At 39.2% G+C, this 17,338-nt stretch overlaps 1 protein-coding gene across 2 annotated transcripts in view; it reads left to right on the top strand.

Moving 5' to 3' along the window:
* Positions 1 to 678: 678 nt before the first annotated feature.
* Positions 679 to 17,338, top strand: part of ADGRB3 (adhesion G protein-coupled receptor B3) — a 689,753-nt gene continuing 673,093 nt past the window's right edge. The window contains exons 1-3 of one of the 2 annotated variants that reach the window (XM_036318195.1): positions 679 to 1,346; positions 2,751 to 2,929; positions 4,057 to 4,828. In XM_036318195.1, the coding sequence (XP_036174088.1) occupies positions 4,072 to 4,828 (757 nt within the window). In that variant the 5' untranslated portion in view covers positions 679 to 1,346; positions 2,751 to 2,929; positions 4,057 to 4,071. The remainder of the gene's footprint in view (positions 1,347 to 2,750; positions 2,930 to 4,056; positions 4,829 to 17,338) is intronic. The other variant, XM_036318196.1, reaches the window with a different exon arrangement.

Genomic DNA, 17,338 nt, shown 5'->3' with positions numbered 1-17,338 from the left:
CCCCTCGGAACCCTGGTGCTGAAATGACAGCTCTTCGCCAGCGACAGGTTCGCGCCGAAACGGAAAGATCAAGTCCAGCATTTACTTCCCAGCACGCAAGAGTCGCCTCCCCGTCGTCGGCACCCCCTTTGCCTGGCCTCCCACTGAGTTTCTCTTACAGTGGGTCGTCGCCAGCCCCAGCGGTGGGAACTGAGGTTGCCAAAACCTCCCAGACGCAGAAAACACCGCTTTCGGGACGTGCTTGGTTTTGAGTAGCCGTGACGTGCAAGCGCACCGCCGCCCTGGCAGAAGCTCCGCGGAGACCCCCCTCCCTCCCGCTGCCCCCCTCCTCTCCCACCCCGCTGCCCCCCTCCTCCCCTTCCCCGCCGCTCCGCTCGCTTTCTCGCTCTCACACACCCGCCCGCGCATTCAGGAGGCGCAACTCCGGAAGGCGCAGCGGCCGCGCAGCGCGCTTGGAGCCTCCGGCCCGCCGCCGGGCGTACAGCTCGGTGCGGGCGCGGGGCGCTCGGGGACGCGCGCGCCTACGAGCACGCGGGAGGCCGGCGCGCGCGCGCGCGTGTGCCCCGGGGACGCGCACCCCCCTCCCTGAGCGCGCGCCCCGGGGAGAGCGAGCGCCGCGCGCCGGCGCGCACACGCGAGACAGAGCTTTACTATTGCGCCTCCGTCCTCGCTGGGCATTCAAACAGCTTTCCGACATCACCAGCCAAGGATTTTTTTCCACCCCCTCTCCCGAGTCGCTGTCGGTCCAGCAGTACCTGCGGGGCGGGGGGAGGAGGAGGAGGGAGGACTAAGCGGAAAGAGGAAAAGGCAAAAGCTTCAGCCCTCCGATCCGACCACGAATACTCCTGTCATAAACCCACCGCCCCAACAAATCCGCCTGAGCCGCCGCCGCCGCCGCCGGCCACTTCTCGTCTCAGCGCTCTCTTTGCTTCTTGGCTTATCGATTTGTTGAGTGTGTAGATTTGGTAAAACAAATCCTCGCTCTTCAGCCACTTGCCTTTTTTTTTTTTTAAATTGTTTGTTTTCTTAAGAGTCTCTCTTCGGGGGGCCACCCTCCGCCCCCGGCCCTCGGTTGGATACGGCGTCAGGCTCCAGGGTCCTGGAGGCGTTTTTCTCCCCCACCCGGGCCCCTTATTGATTTTCTCCCCCATGTTTTGCTTCTCATATGTGTGCATTTAAAAAAAAAAATATATATATATATATAAATCCTGATTTTTGAAGCTGAGCCGGGGAAAATGGGCAACGGTGATTGGGACCGAAGGGGAGTCTCTCCGTCAGTGTTGCTGGGACGCGTGCCTGTGCTGGTGTCTTAGAGCAAGAGCCTCCCTGAGCTTTCGGAGTGGAAGGTAAGGAAGGGGGTCCCGGGGTCACCTTCCCTCTGCCGGGGGTCGCCACCGAGGAGCTTTGGGCTAGGGTGTTTGCGGAGGGAGGACGAGGAAAGGAAAGGCTGTTGCTGGCGGATAGAGGGGCTGGGAGCAAACCCGACTGTCTGCATTTACTTAAACGCCGCAGTTGAAAAGTTAGGGAAGTCTGGTTTTCCAGAGATGAGCTGGGTGGGAAGGAAGAGACAGGGAGACCTGGAAAAATCTGACAGTTAGTTGTGTGCGATGGGGGTAATTTTACGAGGAGAAATTTTAGGTTAAAAAGGAAGTTAAGGGGAAGCAGCGGGTCTTGGACTGGGGAAAATTTCAGTGGAGTGATGGCGCCGTCTATGTTCGACTAAACTAAAGTGTCACCCAGAAAATCAGTTTTGAGAATAGCTAAACTAAACGCCGGTTTGCTTCTCAGGAGGGAATAAATAAATAAATAAATAAACAACATCCTTGAGACCTCGGTGGCCAGCCCTTAGACACCTTCCATGCCAGCCTTTCATTTTTAGAAGAGGGGAATACAATTGTTTGAACTGGCTCTGCATTCGGGGGTGGGGGGGGGGGAGCAGCAGGATACAGTTATTCATTTTTTTATTATCTAGAATCAAACAAGACTTCGCAACCAAGGCTTAATGGTTTTAAAAAAGAGCATTATGAGGAGACTCTCTTGAGCAGGCTTGAAAGTGAAATCAGAGCTATTTCCTCACTCTAATCCTTGATGAGCACAGCACTGCAGACATGCATTGCCAAATAAATGGAAGCAAAAGTACTGGCTTTCATTAGGAAAAAAAAAAAAAATACGACCTCTTTTCGAGTTACCGATTATAAAATGAAGCCCCCTTTCATGGATGGAATTCCTAATTTAGACACTTATTGTCACATTGGCTCTCAACGCCTACACTCTATCCTGAAGAACACTGCGCAGACCTGCATTGCCTGCAAAGTGCTACAGCAAAAAAAGGAGGAAATTATTTCCAGAATGTCCTACAACTTTCCCTATTTTTTTAAACCTTTAAATGCACATTGGCTTTATTTTCTCAGGAAGAAAATGCATTATTCATTGAGCTGTATGCTTGAAACAGAGAACACTGTTTTGATAGTCCCAGCAGTTCTGACGTTATTTTAAAACTGCTGCTATGTAGAGATTTAAAGTTGGGAATGTTTATGCCCATATCAAGACATAGAATTTGAATTATGATCTGGACAATGCAGATCTTTCTTCAGGGACTTCGGTCACTGGATTTTGTGTGCCTGTGTTAGTGTGTGTTATGCAATGGGAAGGAAGAGGGTTGTATCCTTTGGTTCAGAGAGGATAACCCAGGCAAAGACATGAAAACTCTTTAACTATCTATATCTCTGTATGTCTGTCTCTGTTTACAGAAGTGGAAGAGATTGCAGCCTAAAGACTTTTTAAATTAACTTGGCATCACTTTTCTCAGCTCAAAGGCTAAACAAACAAACAAACAAAAAAAAACAGTGTCATTTATTCTAAGAAATAACTTCTTAAAGGTTAAAGCTGAAAAAAAATCCAAGTTATTTTTGGATAACAACTTACAGAGGTAAATATAACCAAGGATTACTCTATTATGCAAGATCTTTTTTTTTTTTTTTTTTTTTTTTTTTTTTTTTTTTTTTAAGGAAGAGGAGCTCTGGAGCTGTTATTGGAAAGGGAGCGATTCTGTAATTGAAGTCTGTAAGAAAGAAAATTCTGTCTCTTATCTTCCATGTGTAAATCTTAAATTACAGTAGATAACCATAGATAAAATAGCCTGAATTTAAAAAACACATTAAAAGACTGAAGCCAGCTCAATTAGTGTGTTCCTGGGATTTTTCTCATTGACATCACCTTTCGATACAGATACTAATACAGTGATCCACTTTATATATCCCAAGAGGGCATGTCACATTGAAATGACTGCTTTAAATTCTGGTTCTCAGTGGTGTGATGTCAAACAAGTCTTCCCTGTGTATGTAGCCACCTATGCCCTTTCTCAGATGATGTTTTTAAAATTCTGTTAATCCACATGAATGCCGATGTTTTTGCACAGGAATTTCTTCTCATCATTTCCCACCGTGGCCCCTGAAAGCCATGTAGGGACATTTAGGAGACTATGCAACAAATTATCATTTGTGCTTTTAAAATTGTGGCTCTCATTTACCATAATTACTTTAACATTTAAGAGAAAAGAAATGTGATGACAGCTGTTCCCAGATTATCAGATTAGATTTTGTATGATGATGTTTACTGCAGGCAGAAGGCTGAGGGAGAGAAAAGGTTGTATAGGTTGCTTAACATATTTTTTAAAAGGACATTTAGGATAAACTATTTAAAAAAAGTCAATTTGTGATGTTTTTCCTCTTTTTTCAATAGAATTATAATGCACTTGGAGTAAATCCTGGTAGATAAATTAGGGCATTCCTATTAATCTATTAAGTATTTTTAAATTGAATGTAGAAAATTTGGCTATTGTGAATGACCACTTGAGGGCGCTGTTCACACAGCAACAGATAATTTCCTGGCTTTATAAAATAAAAATTACCTGTCCTTCTTTTAAAAGGGGTTTTTCTTTTCTTTTTATTTTTTAACTGAAATCTTGAAAGCAGCTGGCTGTAATATTGGAGGAGTTTCTTTTTTCAATGCATGTAGACTCCTACTTGCATTTTACTTTCATTGCCATTTTTACAGGCCAAATGACATAGGATGAAGGCTGTTCGTAACCTGCTGATTTATATATTTTCCACCTATCTCCTGATTATGTTTGGATTTAATGCTGCCCAAGACTTCTGGTGTTCAACTTTGGTGAAGGGTGTCATTTATGGATCGTATTCTGTAAGTGAAATGTTTCCCAAAAACTTTACAAACTGCACTTGGACACTGGAAAATCCAGATCCAACCAAATATAGCATTTACCTGAAATTTTCCAAAAAGGACCTTAGCTGCTCTAACTTTTCCCTCCTGGCTTATCAGTTTGATCATTTTTCTCATGAAAAAATAAAGGATCTTTTAAGAAAGAATCAATCTATAATGCAACTCTGCGATTCCAGGAATGCTTTCGTTTTTCTACAATATGATAAAAATTTTATTCAAATTCGTCGGGTATTTCCAACTGACTTCCCAGGATTACAGAAAAAAGGGGAAGAAGACCAGAAATCTTTTTTTGAGTTTTTGGTATTGAACAAGGTGAGCCCAAGCCAGTTTGGTTGCCATGTATTATGCACTTGGTTGGAGAGCTGCTTAAAATCAGAAAATGGGAGAACGGAAGCATGTGGGATCATGTATACAAAATGCACCTGCCCTCAGCATCTGGGAGAGTGGGGGATCGACGACCAGTCGCTGGTTTTATTAAATAACGTGGTGTTACCCCTGAATGAGCAGACCGAGGGCTGCCTGACCCAAGAGCTGCAAACCACCCAGGTCTGCAATCTTACCAGAGAGGCCAAGCGACCGCCCAAAGAAGGTAAGTGCCCAGAAGAGAGGGGGAGATGGGGGGAGGGGGAGGGGCGTCAGGGGATGGAGTGAAAACCTGTTCCAACACGTGGGCCTAAGTGTTGCCCCTTTAACACTGTCATCTCTGGATTCATTTGATATGTGATCTTTACTGATAAAGGTCTCTTAGCCTAGTCTTAAGTTTCAAAATTTTAAGAGACGGGGCGGTGAGGATGGGATAGATCTCAGCCACATGCCCCAGGAAGTGCGGGTGGAATATCCCTGAGAAAGGATGGGAAAACGCGGGGACAACTTGCGCTGGAGCTTGGTGAGCAGGGTTAGGCTGCAGCCCCTTGGGGAAACCTACACACACAGACTCACACGTGACACCTGTGAAAGGGATTTGTAGCCCGTGTTCGCCCTTGTCCCTTTCATCCCTGAAAAAGTCCCTTCACTTCCTCTCTCCTCTCCTCTCTCTAGCCCTCTTCTTATCCATGACCCCTTTCCAGCCATGGGGCTCAGGACTAAAAGGTGACACAAAGTCAATAACAAGTTGGTACATGTGACAAGGGTGCTCCTCAACCCTACAGGCCCGCGATGTTCGGATGCTTCGCACAATAAATCCTGCTTGTGCTGGGTCTTTTAGGGGTCAGGAGAACCCCGCTGGAAGAGACAACTCTGGGGTCCCCAGGCTGTGAAGCCGCGTGCGGGCGGGGGAGAAGGGCGGAATGGAAACGCAGGCAGACCCTTCCTCTAAGACAAGCTATCCCTGATTCGTGATTTTTGCTCTTCTTGGTCCCCTGTTGATACAAAAGAGGAGAGAGGGAGCTCCTCCGAGATGAGCTAGATGGAGAAAACAGTGCAACGGAAATGCGGAGGAGGAAGAAGAAAGTACAGGAGTGATTTATAGCTTTCACCCAGTCCCGGGTGGGGGAGGTACCAGAGGATTTGATATGGGGGATTATGTTTAATACTGCAAGACAGGGACATATTTGGAGAGAATTAGTTTCCTGTTTGGATGGTTCATGGATGCGTTCCATTTGTTCGGGGACACTGCTGATACAGATTCGTTCTCGCTCCCCAACCCTGCAAAGAGGGAGTGTGCTGATTGCTTATGCAGGGAATGTTTTCTGATCGCCACAAAGATCCCTGTCTGTGGCAAGGGACAGCCAAGCTCCAGTGCCTCCTTCCTTACCCTCCCCCAACAGAAGTTGTCTTTGTGGCCAATGTAAAATTGACACGTTGTTGGAGAATTTTATTTAAGGGTAGCCAAGGCGTTGTAAGGGGAGAGGGAAAGAGAGAAGGGTTTAACTAGCTAACTGCGTTTTCTCTGCGGAAAGCAGTTTGGGGGATGGGAATTCCGGGAGAGCCCTGGTACAAGGGGGAAAAGATGTTAGAAGATAAATGCAGACTAATGGCAGTGGGAGAGGGGTGAAAAGCCTTTACGATTTCTACAGGTCAGTGTTTCGCTAACAGCTGTGACTGAGGAAAACAAAGTGGTTTTAAATTACAGGAGTTCTTTTCTCCAGTAAAAATCCCCAAGAAGCACTTGCAACTGCAGGGATGGTATTTAACACCATTTAAAACTAATTAGTGTCCCCTAGAATAAGAAGCTACAGTACACACAGAAAATGCGATGTTACAGGCTGGCTAATAAGACAATTAACCCCACAAACTAGTTTTTATTTATTTGTTCTATTAGTGCTTGAATGAAATTTAGCAAACTTGTTTCTCCAATGAGTGAAATTCTACCATCAGACTTGCAGCTGATGGCAGTAGAAAGTGAATCCAGTTTCCCAGCCCCCTTTTTTTGCGGATGGTAGCAAGTGACTTGAGCAAAGTTGTGGTGTGCGCATGAAGCATGATTCTCAATGTTTTTGCTGGATATGATCATGAGATCTGGGTTAAGAGAGTGCTGGGATTTATAGAAGTTGGACAGGGCAGACATTTGTTTTGTAAATGACTAAGACAGAGTGATTTTAGACCTTAGATGTATAAATCATGTGGGAGAATGTATATAACTTTTGGCTAATTAGCTGGCAAAATGAGAGAGGAGTAGACACACAAATGATTCTATTAAAATTGTTAACATGTTATAGGATAGAAGTAGGAAAAGTTCATTTAAAAGGGGAAGAATATATGCTAGATCAGTGAAATTGCACAGGCTATATTCTAAATTTGTGCTCTTTAATTGTTTAGGTATTTTGAGTCAGAAAGGTAAGGATATGTAATTCCTGAGACATAATTGTAGCTGATGCATTTGTAAGTAATTCTTATAAAATGTATACAGCACTCCTTATCTCATCCAAAGAAGATCTTTTTGGCTATACCGCATTGTAGGAAAGACATGTGAAAATCTGCAAATTCTTAATTTAGTCGAATTTAGGCAAAGTATTTTACATCTTAAAAAATTAAAATTTAGTGTTTGATATAAATGATATATAAAATCTTATGAAATAATTATTGAATAATATTTTAAATAAACTATCACAATGATATTCACATGGCTTGATGTTAATAATTACATTTAGTTGTGCTACTCATATCTAATATTATTGCAAAATGTCTTTACATGATAACATGTAAACCTAAGTTTTAAAATGAGGTTTGAAATTTTTTTATTACTTTATGTTTTCTATTTTCTATGGAAAAGTAAACAAAATGTCCTGTATGATATCACGGGAATAAGTACAAGATTATTTTCCACAGTTTACAACTCCCATTTTATTCACTGGAATATGTACCGACTCAGAAAGCCTTGGATAGAGATATTTTCCACATTTATTACATCATAGAAGTGGCACAAATTTGAAGGAAGAGTCTTATACCCAGTAGATCCAATTCCACATGGTTTTGTGTGATGCTGATGGTGACAGCAAAGGTATACCAAATATTTTGAATGTATCTATTGGATTTACAAATTCATATTTAGTATTTGAGAAAACTGTGGCCTCCCAGAAATGAAATGTTAATTTTGAGATTATATTTTTGCTAAAATGCTAGTTAATAATACATTCATGTAGTGAAGAATTTCATAGCCAGAAAACAAGAAAAAAACTATCACTGTTTATAGTGACAACACCAACAATCACAAATTTTGTCTGTAATATGTTATAAGAGGCCATTATTGGACTGATGCTTCATTAAATGTTACATTTTAGTGCATTTAAATAGCTTCTTTTTTTAAGATCACATTTGAGATAGTCGAGGGTGGCATATGATTAGAGAAACTTAGTTGTCATTCCCAATTTTTAAGTGAAATTTTGAAAACCAAGTACATCAGCTAAACGAAGCTTTTTAAAATCAATGATATCTTATTTCAGGAAGTTATTTAAAGAAACTGTGTATATGTAGTGTCTATAATTTTCTTTTTAAAGAAGGAAGCTCAATGCTGATTATCTGGTTTTCAGATGTAACCTTGGGGATAGATTGGTATTTATTCACAAGGTCTTTACGATGTTTCCTAGGACTCTTTTACCAGAGGATTCTGGACTATATAGCTAAAATATAAAAGATGTTATATAAGATCTTACTTCTTACTACTTTCCTTAAAATAAATAATTAAAACAGTTCTGGCAGAAAAATTCTGCGCCAGGGTATTTAAATCACATAATAAGCCTTAATGGAACCTTTGTTTTCTACTTACATCAATGGTGCTACTTATGTGAATGGAAATTGGGATCCCTGTATAGATTCCAGGAAATCTGAACACACACACTCATTTGTTTTTCCACTCTGCTTCTGCGAATCCTTGACATTCTACCACCCAAGGGAAGTCTCACTATGTGCCTGCATAAAATCTAGCCCATGTTTGCCTATGTATTTGCAGTATTAGGCACATCTTTGTCATCTAGAGCAATTTATATGTCTATATCCGTTTCAGTGTTCCTATCTTTTTTCTCCTTTTTCTCTTTTTGCCCTCATTACTGTGTCAGCCACTTTTGCCTCTTCCTCGTGGTCCCACGCTCTTCATCAGAGTGTGGAACATTATACTGAGTCTGTTGCTCCTGACAGTTCGCCCTGCCCTTTAGCTGGATCCCCTAGCCCTTCGCACATATTGTACTTTTGTGGTAGCATTTATCATATTGCAATATATTTTTCATTTATATTTTCATCCCATTCTACTAACTCAGGAATTCTTCAAGTATAAAGACTGGGTCTTCGAATTGTCTAGAACAGTCTTAACAGAGCCTCAGTAAATATTGGCTGAAATTAATATTAAGTTGAACAAAGCAAAGATCTCATTAGGAAAAATAACAATAAATTGATTACAATTAAAAGAATAAAAATACATCATATTGGGAAACTATCCATCTTTTACTTTCTATTTTTAGGGGAAGATGGCTGCCATTTGTCTCATTTCCAATTCCATTAATGTATTATTTATACCAGCTTTTGTTCACAAAGTATTATTTAGTAACATTTAAAATGGATGAAAAGAATGGAGCCAGTGAGAAATAGTCTTCATTTCATATATATTTATTTTAAGAGATTAATGACAAATATAACTTTGTATACATGCTGTCTACAAAAAATGTGGTAAGAAAATTAGCCAATTTCTGTCTGTCTTCATTTCTCTCTACATTTCTTTCTTCTGGCCCTGGTATTACTTCTATATAGTAATACGACATTTCTCAAATCCCCTCTTTCACAGTTTGAAGTCAAACATATATAAATTCTTTCCAAGAAGGAGGAAAAAAGTATTTGTATGTCATGCTCAGTGCTTTTGCTATTCACTCATGGTTATGATCTATAGATATATGAAAATCGTAGGCCTGGTCAAGTAATGCCATAATTTTTACTTCTGCCATTTCAGAATTTTGTCAGTTTAGGAAGCAGCTGATATATATATTATTTAATGAAATAAAACTCCATTACATGGCAACATATTTTTTGTAGACACTAAATTGAAATATTAACATGAAAATTGGTGTATGTATGTATGTGTGTGGGCCGTGCATGCACACGTGTGCCAGTAGTGTGTTTCCATGGACTTTATGATAGCTTAGATAAATGTACTGCAGGCTAGTTTCTTCCAAAATTGAGATGGGGATTTTACTTTATTTCATATCAAGCTTCATGCATTGCTTTATTTAATTCATTTCTTAATAAGACCAATTCTATTATTCATTGAATGCTTTTATACAATATAGTATTCTTTAAATAAGTCTGGTATGTATTACCGCTAATAATCATCTGGGCCTTGGATCTGAAATCCATCTTTATTCAAAAATAAGCTTTTCTTACTTTTTTTCAAAATGTCATGTGCTGAGTTTTAAGATCCTAACCAGAGAGAGCTGAGTTTGAGTCTGCTGTGCCACATCATAACTGTGTTATTCTGTAGTACTACTTTTCCCCACTCACACTAGGTTAGTAATGCTTAATTTCTCAGGGTTCAGGAGAGAACAGGAAATGACCTCATGTAATCATAAAGACAATAAAATTAATGGCTTGGAATATCTTACTTCCTGTCAGCCCTGAGGAAATCTTTCCCAATTCAATTAACTACTAAAAATCAGAGAGGTATTAAGTTTTTACAAATGTGTCACTTCATTGAAATGAAAGGTCTGTTTGGGTGTATGATATACTTGGGTCCTCACAGTGACTCAGCCACCTTGTAGTATCTTTGACAAGTTGACTGAGCGTGACTGAGCTTGACTCATCATCAATCTACTGTAATAGGGTATTGCATTAAATGAGATTGCACATGTAAAACACTTAGTCCAAGTTATATTAGGCTCTCAATTCAGTTTTTGAAACCTTTTTTTTTTTTTTTTGCCTTTTGACTATAAAAGATAGAGAATTGATAATAAGTAAATGAAGTAGATTGTCAGTGAACTGTTTAGGAAAATTTAGGGGCATTTAACAAAGGATCATTAAGCATTTGAATGTATGTCTATTTTGTATTAGATGAAGAAAACAACATCTCAGTATGTTCGTGTTGACGGAGGCATGACTAATACATCAAATAGATCAAGCTAGTGGTGTGTGAGTCACTCTAGGCCTGGGACGCTGTCCTTTGGATATCATTGCTGAGAGCCTGCAAAGCCATTTAGAGCAAAGTTTCCAAGTATTTCACTCTTTGCTGCATTATGCAAAATTATACCATGTTTTGATATCTGTTTTGAAAAGGAATTATTCTTTAAATGCTCCTCTATATTAAAGCATTTGAAGAAACATACAGACTTGTGATCAGTTGTTACTGACTAAGCGAGCCAGCCCCCAGAGTCTCCTAAAGCCTTACATATTCAGATAGTTAGAAGTAAACCATTTTTTTTGTTAGCACTCATTTGAAGATTCTTATATTTTTAAAAACAAAATTACAAAGTGACATCTATAAGACTTCATAAAATGCCAAATGCTCTATGTTCAATGATCTTTCAACGGTCATTTAGAATTTTGTTTACTTGCAGAGAATGGCCTAACTACATATCTGCTAAAGTAATATATTTCTAGTTTGCACAGAAGATGCGATAAGTAACAAGTGCATAGTAAAATACATTAGCATGGATCGGTTTCTCTCAAAATTAATTGAGTGAACAGGCATTCCTTTTGGAAATCTGACATGTTTGCTGATGTGCATTTTTCTCATAACCAATCCCCTATCACATATTCATTATGATTGGAACATGCCATTAAAGGTCAAATGGTTATTCTTTGGTTTCTACTATGTTAAATGAAATAATTTACCTGCTAACCCAATTCTGGACATTATATTCTCAAATTATATCTTGTAAATAACAAGTTTATTTGGGTATTGGGAGTTATTTTGGAATACAGCAAATATGTGCATGGAAAACTGATATATCAAATTATGATATTTAGAATACTAATTAAAAGCAATTAGACATAACAAAAAAATATTAAAACAGTTATGAAGTCAACCAGAGAACACTAACTTGGTGAAATTATTTTCTAGAAATAAATATGATAAATGGTAAATGTCACAGAAATATTTATTCTCAGAAATATAATACCTAGTATGAATACTCACCCAGTATGAATATAAATATAATTATTCACTCTGGGTGAGTATATTACAGTATTATTTCATGACATTTTTACTGGTATTCCTCCTTTTTAAGAAAATATGTAAAATTTGATAATAAAAAACCCCCACAATTTCGAGCCCTAATCAGTTTGGCTCAGTGGATAGAGCATTGGTCTGTGGACCAAAGGGTCCTGGATTCAATTCTGGTCAAGGGCACGTACTTCGGTTGCAGGCTCCTCCACAGCCTGGGTCATGGTTGGGCTCCTGCAGGAGGCAACCAATGGATGTTCTCTCACATCGATATTTCTCTCTGTCTTTCCCTCTCTCTTCTACTCTCCCTAAAAATCAATGGAAAAATATCCTCAGGTGAGGATTGAATAAAACAAAACAAAAAAAACAATTTCTACACTTGCATATCTAAACAGTAATAATTTATTCTCCAATAAGCACATTTTTAAGAGAAGCTCCATCTGTATATCACTCCTAAAAAGTAAATCACTGTAATAAATATTTTATAAATTAAAAGAATACATAAAACCCAACATTGAGGAACTGCTCTCCAGTTTGCAAAGCTCTGCTGCATATATTGTTTTATTTAGGCAATAACTGTGAGACTTGTGGCAGCTGCTCTATTGAAAAGTGCCAATTATATAGAATCCCCTAAAGACCATGGTTTTCCTTTCTCTAACAATTTTAATACAAATTGGTTCAAATGAAAAACTGAAGAATTTCAGAGTTGTGGGTTTATGGGGTGTGTGTGTTTTTGTTGTTGTTTGTTTCTGGGGCACTAAAGTCTGAATCACAAATTCCCAGATTTATAAGGGACTATATTAATATCAGTCCAATTCTTACCTCATTGATGGAATCCCAATCAGCAAACATATGATGGGAACATTATTTCAGCGGAACATAAGTCATATCGGAATTTATATTTAATACCATCTCTGTAATGTAAAAGAGACTCAGTCATTTAGATCTAATATTTGATAGATCCAATCATTTAAAAAAGTTAGGTGGTGTCCAGCCAGGACAATAATTGGAGTATACTTTGCTATACTACTTAATACTGACTAATCTCTACAAATTAAATCTTAGATTTTTGTTCTGTTTGGTATATATTATTTAAACAAATGTGATGTACATCTCAAAAAAAAAACTATTGATTTTCAGTCTAAGCTCATTAAATTTAAAGAGTAGTGGGTTTCAAGCTCAGAGTCTGTCTAGATTTACTAAGATGATTTAGCAAGATCTATCTTGGATTTTCATTTCATTGTGAATTTCTAGTGAAATCTATGTTTTGGAGAGATAACATGTATTACATTTTTTAGTTATGGTGCATTGAGAAGTACTTTTGAGGATGAGAGAAGAGTAAGGCCAAGGTCCCTTCTATTTAGTCACAGCTTCTGTCCTTAGCTACTCGTAATTATTGTAATGTGGAAAGAGGGCAACTTAGGAAGACAAAAATCTGTTTATATAATACTAGAGGCCCACTGCATGAAGTGTGTGCACTGGTAGGGTCTCTAGTGGCTGCTGGCTGCTGGCTGGGTACTCTCCCCCTCCCCCCGCTGCCCCCCCCTCGGCCACTGGCTGGGGCCTCCCTCCCTTCCCCCAGCCAGCCCCGCCCCCTGGTCGAACTCCCTGATGAACTCCCAGTAGAGGGGACGATTTGCATACTATGCTTTTATTATATAGGATTCCCACATGAATCTGCAGACTGAGCTCTGGCAGCCATTCTCCCCCACCCCTTTGGGCCTATGGGTAGTAATGGATCCCCAATGTTTCTAACCCCAGGAGCTTATTTTCTCTGGTTGGTTTCTCTGAGCATATCCGTGCCTTACTTTCTTCTTAAATTACCTTAATTCAGTGGTTCTCAACCTTGGCTGCACATTAGAATCACCTGGGAATCTTTTTAAAATCCTGATTTCTGGGCCTCATCCTCCGGAAATTCTGTTTCTTTGTTACTAATGTTGTGGCCCTACCCCATAACAAAGAAACAGAATTTCCAGAGGATGAGGCCCAGAAATCAGGATTTTAAAAAGATTCCCAGGTGATTCTAATGTGCAGCCAAGGTTGAGAACCACTGCCTTAATTGAAGACATTGACAGTTTCTTACTAGGACCCTGACTAACACAAGAGTATATAATTTTGGTGGTGGGGGGATTTCTGATTACTTACCAGAAGGTTCAAAACCAACATTTTAAAGTTTTCATCCTTCCTTTAAAGAACTAAAAGGTCTTATATAATAATTAGCCCCCTTGCTGATTAGTATATAGAGCATGCCAAGTGAACAGATAATAAATAAATAAATAAATAAATAAATAAATAAATAAATAAATAATTTAAAAAATTGAAATATGGAAAATGAAAATCAGTTGGCTATTTATTTAAGCTCAGCTGAAATGAGCTTTTAACACTTAATCTGAACTCAGTATGTGTTCATCTTCAAAACTATTAAATTTAGTGTTTTTAAGTGTTTTTCTATATTTACCTGTTGGTTTATTGATTTCTTAGCTTGTTTTTAAATGATGTAATATATATACAATTCATGTGTGTGTGTGTGTGTGTGTGTGTGTATACACATCAATGTTGATGTGACTCCAGAACATTTGAACTGGCCTGGAGAGTCAAAGAAAGTTTTGTGAGTTGATAATTAAACACAGATAACATTAAAACCTCCATATAAAACATAGAATAATTCTGATATATTAAGACTTAGCTCTAATTTTATATCAAGATAATAGAAATATGAAATTAAAACCAAATTTCAGTTGCTAGTCTGATTTCATTTTGCATTTTGATTTCACTGTCTCTTTCAAAGCAAAGAAAAACAACACACACACAAAGCTTTTTATTTTTTCCTTCTTTTTTTCATTCTCAAAAAGAAATTGAGGCAGCTAAGTTTGACCTTACATTTTCATACAGAAAATTACAGTTTTTTTCCTCTGTGTTAGTCTATTTCTCTTTTACATCAAAGAAGGATCCTAAGAGGAAAAAGAAGTTATTTCTTAAAAAAAAAAAAAAAAGGTTAAACTGCCTTCTTTCTAAACTTCTGTTGAAACAGAGTTCACAATTGTTCTGAATAGGCAATAACAACAAATATGTAATGTGTACTGGATGCCTTTGGAAACAGTTCTTGTATCAGCTACTCATAATAATTGTAATGTGGAAAAGAGGGCACCTTAGGAAGACAGAAATGTGTTTATGTAATTTTTCCACATGAAGCTGGCAGACTGTCAAAGATCAGCTTCTGTACTGTAGACTGAGACATTTTCGTTTGTTTTGGCTTCCCAGAGAGGTCAGCTTCCTTTACAGATATGTCAGCTTGTGGTCAGCTCTCTTTGGCTGGCCTTGGTGTTAGCATGTAGAGGGCAAACAGTGTCTATTTTTTAAGTGGTACCTGAGAAATTACCCATGTACAATGGCCTCTTTATTCTTCAATGGGTTTTACTTTCAAATATGATGAAGTAAATGCTGTCGAGCACCACTGTTCCATTGGCACAGCACAGAACATATGTGACAAATCTGTTTTCTTTACAATGTAAGGCGTCCCCCTGTGTAGTGGTTTCCCTGGAATTTTCTGATAACCATGTTTTTGTGTCCGATTGATTATGAAGGGCATAACTGAGTTTTAGCCCTAATAAATATTACTTCTGCTTGCTTCTGGCCTCTGCATCCTGAGACCACAGAAACCACAGAAATAGAACAAGGAGAGTTTGGAAGCCGAATAGGACTTAATCCACTAAGTAGTAAGACCTGATTAAGGGGAAAGAAATCAGTACATGTAGGATGTGAATTCATACGATTATATCCCCTTAGTTAGCAGTGGAAGCTTTTTTTTTCTAATAAAAGCTAATATGTAAAAAACTGTCCAATCTCAGAGGGAAGGTGGGTGGGAAGTGATCAACCAAAGAACTTGTATGCATATATGCACGGCCCGTGGATACAGACACTAGAATGGTGATGGCCTGGGACAGGGGGCAAGGAAGGGCTAAGAAGGGGTCAGTGGAGGAAAAAAGGGGACATATGTAATACTTGCAACAATAAAGATTTTAAAAAATTAAAATATATATACAGAAGAAATTTTAGAAAATAGAGCTGCTTTGGTTGTAGTGGGTGCGGGCCCCAGGGCTCCACGTAATCAGTTCTCCTTTCTTCTGTGTTCATCCCGGAGGCAACTCTGCTTGAAAAAACACTGCAGAACTATAAATCCTAGAACCTCCAGTGAAGCCACATATGATAAATTAATATTAGCAACTTTCTTCAACTGAGAAAAGAATATTTTCAATGTTATGATCACCAAGAATGTATAAGAACTATTGTATTGTTTTTACTGCATTTTACTTAGAACACAGTTCACAATTCGTCTAGGATCCTATGGTCCACATATGTCTACGCTCAATTTTTCTCCATGAACTCCTCCTCCCAGTCCAACACAGTAAGTGCCAGGGCCTAACACCCACCCTTTATGCAAGCCCTCAGGTATACCATCATGCTGCTCAGGCATCTTTGATGCTTCCGGGCAGTGTCCTAGACGCATTCTCTGTCACTTTTCTGTCATGTCTCATCCAGTCTGGTAGACATTTGCTATCTCCTGCTAGGTATTGGTGCCTCTGCCTTTGCTTTGCAGAGACCTTAGTGTAATGAAGCCATGCTGTGTTTAGACCAGAGATGGGACTGTTAGGGTTGCTGATGGAGGAATGCAGGAAGCATAGAGACCCATACTTACAGAGAAGGGGGACTCTCTGTCAGCCTGAGTCCCTGAATGACTACGGGAGATCTCTGCCCTACATTCCTGCCGATCTGTGATGGTCCCAAAGCATGAGCAAGGAAGAACTTTTTCTGTTTTGAGACACTGGACATGTTGGGTTTGTTTTTGTCACTAGCCTAGCTAATTCTAGGTGATGTAATGTCTAATTGGGGAGGATTGGGGAGTAGTTATGTTGATTGATGGTGCTAAAAGGTGCTAAAAAGGCACATAGGTGATATGTTCTGCCATTTGACTCTAACGATGTGATGGCCATTTCAGTTTATGACCCTTTGTGGAGAGGAACTCACTCGCATATTCCACCTTGTACCCTGGTGTATCTGCATTTGAACTTATTACAAGCAACTCTCTATAACTCATTTTAGGTATTATGTATTAATATGTTATTGATTTAGCCTAATTAAAAGTAGTTCATATGAAAATGACTACCACAACTGTATATTTATATTACAAGAAACCATTCTTTCAACGTTTATTCAAAGAGTTTCCTAGACTTTTCAATATTTTCAAAGTTACCTACAGGGTTTTGTGGTCTTTTGTTGAGCCATGGTTGTCACGGAGCTAAGTGGAAAATTTTCATTTTGTCATGGTAGTTCTTGCTGAAAGGTAAAAACTTGTCCTCCTCTGCCCTTTCCTCCTCCTTTCTTTCTTCCTTCCCTTACTCTTTTGTTCCTTTCTTTTCCGGGCATACAGGCTCTGACTTACATGTGTTGATCTACAGATTCAATGTTGCAATAATTTACACAGAATCTGTTATCAGTAGATGTGTAGGTGTTTTTCTTTTG

Source organism: Myotis myotis, unplaced genomic scaffold, assembly GCF_014108235.1.
Source record: "Myotis myotis isolate mMyoMyo1 unplaced genomic scaffold, mMyoMyo1.p scaffold_m19_p_7, whole genome shotgun sequence".
Lineage (NCBI taxonomy): Eukaryota > Metazoa > Chordata > Mammalia > Chiroptera > Vespertilionidae > Myotis > Myotis myotis.
The sequence above is the reverse complement of the archived record's forward strand: the minus strand, read 5'-3'. Positions and strand labels throughout refer to the sequence as shown.